General features: G+C 29.3%; 1 protein-coding gene across 1 annotated transcript; it reads right to left on the reverse strand.

Annotated features, from left to right (window-relative positions):
- Window positions 1-2,056: 2,056 nt before the first annotated feature.
- Window positions 2,057-5,185, reverse strand: LOC108487725 (glucan endo-1,3-beta-glucosidase 8-like). The gene is made up of 2 exons (XM_017792094.2): window positions 4,730-5,185; window positions 2,057-3,434 (listed from the first exon to the last, which is right to left on the reverse strand). The coding sequence occupies exons 1-2, from the start codon at window positions 5,065-5,067 to the stop codon at window positions 2,252-2,254; spliced, it is 1,521 nt and encodes a 506-aa protein (XP_017647583.1). The 5' UTR covers window positions 5,068-5,185; the 3' UTR covers window positions 2,057-2,251.
- Between the last annotated feature and the right edge of the window lie 2,135 nt (window positions 5,186-7,320).

Genomic DNA, 7,320 nt, shown 5'->3' on the forward strand with positions numbered 1-7,320 from the left:
ACAAACCGAACAATAAAGAGAAGAAAAGAAGATAAAAAGTCAATCAGATATGGAGATTCAATTATTCTTGAATTTTAATTCATGTTAAACTTTGGATGTTGAAACCTAAAATTGAAACACAAGAAAGAGAAATAGAAAAAGATTCTAATAAACCAAATCAAAATAGATAAAGATTGTGGAGAGATGAGTAAAGATTCATTGGAAGATGGATAAAAGGTGTCCTATGGAGCTCTTTGCAGAAGAAACTTCAACAAGCACCACAAATGAATCTAATCAACCTTCAAAAATCAGAACAGAGAAATTTTGCAAAGAGAGAAACTCAAAGAATTGTATTATTCATAAAATAAGATGTGTGAATATAGAGAGTCGTCACTTATCTTATATAGGCAAAAATTAGGGTAAATTAAAGGTTCTAGTCATATTAGGATTACTTAAAAAAAAAAAGTAACAAGTAAAGAGCCAACCTAATAAAAAAGGGGTTAAAGGGCAAATTTGTAATCATACTATAGGTGAACATTAAAATTTGTTATTATACTCTATTTTCATTTATATTTGCCATTATAATTTAAAACTAAAACTATGAGTAAATTTACCTTTCAATTCATATGCAATTAAATTTTACCACTAAACTTTAAATTTTATTAAAATTTGCCACAAATTTAGGTTTTTTAATTAAATTTTACCTCTCAATATTAATTTTGATGATTTCAAAACATAATCTAATAAGAAAAATTCTTTCAAATATTTTATTTTAATAGCTAAAAATAATTTAACTTATAAATATTAAAAATTAGTAAACTAATTTAGAATTTCTATTTAATGAAATAAAAACTTCAAAAATAAAAATAGATATATAGTAAAAGAAAAATAAGTTTTCTAATTTAATTTTAATATTATTTATTATTGTTAAATATTAAAATTGATTTTTATTACTTTTGTCATCAAATTATTTTAAATTAAAATTTAATAAAAATTAAACTTTAGTGATAAAATTCAATCAAATAAAAGTAAAACCACAAAATTAATGAAGAGTTAAAGTATAGTGATAAATTTATCTCTAGTTCATAAGGACAATGGCAAATATCAATTAAAGTGAAGTATAATGGTAATTTTCAATTTCTACTTAAAAGTATAATGGTAAATTTGCATATTAACTCATAAAAATCCAAGTATAAAACTTCACTAATAGATAAAATTCAGCCGAACTATATGAATGGGCTATTGGACCGAACTTTAACATTAAAATAACATTATTGGGCTTAAATAAAGCATAACTAAGCTTAATAATGTTCAAATGAGCTCAAATTAGGTCGAAATGATATGGATTGTTGGGGCTCATTTTCTTCTAGTCTTTAACTCTATTAGGTTTGTACATGATCATTCAAGCAAGTCCTGCTTCAAGAAATTCGTTGTTGAACCAGATATTCAAGAATTACAACCTTGATTTTCTTAAAACTTAAAATCTCCAAATTTGTTCATTTTAAACTAATATTTGTTTTCTTATTTTTTCTTGAAATCAAAATTCAAAATCTTGATAATCTTTCTCAACTCCAAAGATGCTCGATTCCCATCTAAAGTTAGACATCAAATTTCATGATCTTTTAAACTTATCAAATCGGCTTTATATAAGGTTAAACTCAATATATTCTTGAGCTAAAAGTTGGGCCCATACATATAACAAAAAAAATTTTCTTTTTGAATTTTTCCAACACCATAAAAAAATTTTCAATATTCAAAATATTATTAAAAACCATTTTGCTCAAACCAATTTAGGATTATATTTGATTAATTAGTACCATGTTTAGGACAAGCACTCTAGGGTGTTAACCATTTCCCCTTGTTGAAAAGAAAGCTAAGACTTGTCCTTTTTAACTCTTTAAGTGATCACCAAATTCAAATTTTAACTAAATTAGATAGATTCGTTACTAAACACACCTAAAAAATAGAAAATATGTTTGCTTTTAGCATGCTAAATTTGTGTTTGGAACATTATGATTGTTAATAATGTTGGCTATTAAATTGCAATTTTTAATAATTTAGTGAAGAAAGTGATTAATATTGAGTGAGTAATTATGTTGCTTTTGAGTTTCTGTAATAACTTGGCGTGCTAATAAAAACTTTCCTTCATTTTTTTTTTTTCAAAAAGTAAAACTCCCCTATTATTACATTCAACTTCCAGGTTTCACTTCTTCAAAAAAACAAAAAAAAAAAAAAACCTTCCGCTTTTCACGAATTCGAGAAAAGGTCAAATTTATGCAAACCAAGCAATGCAAATGCCCACAAAAAAGTAAAATATAAGTGAAGGAGAATGGCTGACAGAGGGAGAAGAAGAAGGAGAGTCGGACGAAGAAGATGAGGATGAAGATCCAGATGCAGACGACGAAGAATTGGATGTTGCTCCGAAAGATTTAATCATAATTGGGAACTTGCAAGTCCCATTAGATGGATCTTCCTTGACAATCTTAGCTAAACCTTGAAAATCACATGCAACTTTAGTTTGATTGGCCATTTGGTAGTACATGTTGAAGGCAACCGACGCATTCACGGCAACGCCCATACCAGAACATGAAGCCCCAGGTACCAAGGTCGTGCAATCGGTATTATTGCAAGCCCATGCGACCTTTACAGCCAAATCTTTTTTGTTGGAAGCATCCTTGTTATACACACACCATTGCTTTTCCATGTATGGGACATTTTTTCCACCAACAAGCGACTTGTTTTGTCCTTTCCCTGACAAATCAAGTGCAAACTTAGGTTGTCCATCAAAGCTGAAAATTCCCCAATGCCTCTCAAACATTCCTGGATCAATACTCTTAAGATCTTCATCCAACAAAGAGAATATATACACTTCAGGATATTGTTTCGGGCGAAGTGGAGTTCCTTCATTTTTTGCCATTCTCTTTAGCAACCCATTATAGAACCTTTTAGCATTTTTTGTTGTGGCATAAATATTGCCATCAGTTGGCCATCCAACTTCCCCCACGATGATTGGTATATCCAAGAAATTAGCTACTTTAAGTGCAGCGACGAGAGTGTCAATATTAGCATCTAAAACACTACGATATTTAACACCATGATCATCCATAGAGTGTGAATCATCGTTATCAAAGAAGGCATAAGATTCAGGGAATCCAGGATTTTGGTAAAGATTTAGGAAAGGATAGATATTGACGATAAAAGCAGCATCATTTTTTTGGAGAAATTCACATATTCCATTCATGATATCTGCCAAATCTTTTCGAAATATTCCATCTGACGGTTTGTAAGTAGGTGTAGTGTAAACATCACCATTGAGTGGTGTTGATACTTTGATATCTTTTCCAACTCCAGCTTCATTTAATGCCTTCAAAATGTTTTTCATAGCTGGGAGTAAAAGGTTGTTGAACGTCCCATTGTAAGCTGTTAGAAATGCTTCATTTCCTACTGCCACGTATCTGTAAAATAGTTTAAAACATAAAACAATTACATTTAATAATCTATAATTCTTTTTTATTGCTTTAAATAACTTATGTTTGATTAATTAAATACTATTTTCACTGAATTAACATTTAATTCACAAACCTTTTGTTAGGTTCCATAAATCGCATTTAGTTTATACTTTTGATTAATTTTACCTCATCTTATTTTATTCTAATAATTTCAATAAGTTTGTGTCTATTTAAAAACAAAACCAAAAAAAAAACAAATTGAGCTAATATGGATATTTTGATTAACTCTTTTACTTTAACTAAAATATAAAGTGGAAGATAAAATCATTTCAAACTACGTAAATGATAAACATAATATTAATAAAATATATTTTAATAATTTCTATAAGTTAGTTTTAGACTTGTTTATAGGTCGGGTTATTCGTCTAAGCTTAAAGGTTCATCTAAAATTTGGCAAGGTTTGAACAAAAATATTAGGTCCGTTTAAAATACTAATTCGGATTGGGCTTTAACATTCAAGGCACGAGTCTAGATTGACCCGACCCATTTTAAGTTGATAATACTTTATATTATGTTATTTTTATATATTATGTAATTTATAACACATAAAAATAAATCTATACTAAATATGTAATATTACTCTAATGTAAACATTAAAATAATGTTTGGATGATCATATAAAATTTTCAATAAATAAAAATATATAAACTTATTAAATATTAAATTAAAATAATATAAATATTTTTAAAATTTTAAAAATTAATATGGGTGAGCCTAGATGGGTTTGGGTTATTCTTTTTGCAAATATGGACGAGCTTGGGTAAAATTTTAAGCCCATATTTCAGGTCGACGGGTTTGGACAAGCATAAAGTATGTTGATCATATGCTTAGACCGGCCCAAACCTAGCCAGACCTAGCCTATAAATACTTCTAGTTGGTGTCTAATTTTTTTTTTAAAAAAAACTAATATGTATATTTTGGTTAACTCTTTTACTTTTAACTAATTATAATGTGGAAGATAAAATCATTTGAAACTCGTAAATGATAAACATAATTTTTTATTGTATATTTAAAGTATTATTTATGTCTTTTATAAATTATGAAGATATATTTTTAATATTTGTGGTTGTCCTTCCCAAAATGTTATTCCTAAGATTCAAATCTAAGTTCTCTTTCTAGGAGTACAACGTACCTTATTACTATACCCAACGCTTGTTATATTTTAATATCATGAAACAATAAAATATTGTTATATAATAATGGATTGAAAATGAATTTTATTCCTATTGATAGAAACTTACTTGAAGTTGACACCCTTTTTACCCATATATGCAGTGATATTAGCTTTAACCCAAGCTTGAGCTACACTATATTTTTTAGAAAGACTTTCCAAAGAATGATTGGGGATTCCCACCATAACCTCAATATTGGTTCCAGCCAAGGCGTTTAGAATGTCTGCATCAGCATGGAAAAGCTTAACCTTTTTAATGCCATTATCTTTTAACATGTTAACAACAATCTTAGGGTCTAAAGGATGTGATGCTATAACACCCCAATTGACACCAAGGCCTTGCACTACAATACTAGTAGGGAGAAATATCAATACATATGCCCATAGAAAGAACTTAGCTTGAACCATTGTGAAGACTTGTTTAAAGGAAGGCACGACTAGTTAAGTTGGAAAAAGGAAAACTATGGTTTTTCTTTGTTTCTACAAGAAGTAAAGCTATAGGTTTCCGTTTTTTTAAGTTTTACACTAATTACTGGAAAAGACAAAACATGAGATTTATAAACGTTACTACATAGAGGTTTGGTGTAGAGTTCTTGGTTGTACGAGATATTAGAGAAGACACTAGTATTGCTTGGTGATTTTTGTAGTTGAGAAGTTGTCTTAGGAAAACCCCCGTAGATGTCGTTAGAAGCTTCAATAGTTTTCTATTTTTAATTTTGGTTGAAACTATGCACGTAAACAAAAAAATTTAGGGTAAACTATCTAATTGGTGACCTAATTTTTTGAACGTTTTCATTTTAGTCACCCAAGTTGTAATATCCCTTACCCGACCCGATTGCAGATTCCGAATAACAAGATGTCACATTCGTTGTCGAAGCAACGATAATCAATTATACAGTAAAATGATCATTCAAACATAAAAACATGTCATAAACACATTTACAATATGATATATAATCAAATTCGAGCCTTAATCGAGCTTACAAAAGTTCATTTATTGACCCAAGCACGAAATAGGATTAAATTGTAAAGTTTTAAAACTTCGAGTCAACGTCGCGACGTGAGGGAGTTCCTCGTCGCGACTTAACATATTGACTTGGCCTCTTTGAGACAATGGGTTTCCTCATCAGGTCGTGGCCTAAAGTCCAAAGCTCGTTGCTACAACCATCACCTGACGTCACAACATGAACTCTGTTTTTAGTACAAATAAAGCCATTTGGTATCTATTTCATGTCAACCTTACAAACTCACCATTTGGTGCAAAGTTCACAACTTTTCCTACACAAAAACATATCAATACACAAACCAAACATTGCAGATAACTATTTCCAAATCAACAAATTCAATATACCTCAATTTGGCACCAAAATATATCAATTCCACCTATTGAATCACAATCCATTCAAACATGCACATAGTCATTCAATATCATCACTTTAACCATGTTAATTCATACTCAACTATGTCATATCTAATGGCATACATATAGCTTAACATATCACCAAAATATACACACATATATAAGAACATTAGCCTTCCCAAAATCAAACATTAGCTAGGGTTTAATCAAAGCTATCAATACCAAATCAATATAACAACACCTATGTGCATGCCACATAACCGTATCATATAGTACTTCAAATATATAACATTCCAATTCACATGCAAATGTCACACCAATCACTTTCCAATACATTATAACATGCTCATTTATTCCATTTCATTTTAAACATTTCAACCATTTCCAAGCTTGATAGCTCTTTCATATTTATTTGGCCCTAGGGCTCTTTTTTACTCAATTCGCATAATATCATATTTCACATTTCCATTACATTTTGTTCATTACCATTTAACCAATTCATGCACTTTTAACGCTATTAACCAGACACAGGCTCGGTACGAATACACGGATTCATCATCCTGGGTTGTCCGGCAATGATGGTTTTACTCAATAATATGACCCTATGACATACCAACTATATTTGACGCAGTCCGAACAACTAATAGGGTAACTAATAATCCAATTTCATTATAAGTTCGATTCTTATTCTATTGATTTTGATATCACCAATTCATCAATCAAAATATCATTTCATACATAGCATATCACGATTTATCTCAATTCCAAGCCAATTTCACCAAGTTATACAATTTTTAATTTTATTCAGTTTAATCTTCTATCTCAATAATCAAGCAAATTCACACCAATATGATTCGATTAGTCATAATCAACTATCAGTTCATTAATTATCTCAAACTAAAATTCATCATATTCAATTTATCAGTCAATTGATCGTTTCTCTACGATTTAGTCCATATATCATGTTTTGTACCAAATTGTAAAAATTCAATCAAACATACACAAATTTATAATTAAAACATATAAAAATTTAAATACAATCATATCATATGAACTTACCTGGTCAAAATAGAAAACAAGTTGAATTGCAATGACTAATCGATAATTTTGCATTTTTCCCAATTATCCACGGTTTAGTTCAATTCCGATCAGATAATAATTCAATTCAATTCAATTTATCAATTCTACACATCTTATATCATTCTATTATAAGCATATATGAGTTCAATTTCATTATTTGAATGCCTCTAAAGTTTTATGTTTTATTCAATTTAGCCCTAAAATTGAAATTGTAATATCTT

The sequence above is a fragment of the Gossypium arboreum genome, chromosome 10 (genome assembly GCF_025698485.1).
Source record: "Gossypium arboreum isolate Shixiya-1 chromosome 10, ASM2569848v2, whole genome shotgun sequence".
Classification (NCBI taxonomy): Eukaryota; Viridiplantae; Streptophyta; class Magnoliopsida; order Malvales; family Malvaceae; genus Gossypium; species Gossypium arboreum.

Coding starts and splice junctions, on each gene's coding strand:
- LOC108487725 (XM_017792094.2), bottom strand. CDS start 5,067: ATGGTTCAAGCTAAGTTCTTTCTATGGGCATATGTATTGATATTTCTC. Junction 3,435..4,729: donor AAAAAGGGTGTCAACTTCAA/GTAAGTTTCTAT, acceptor ACTATTTTACAG/ATACGTGGCAGTAGGAAATG.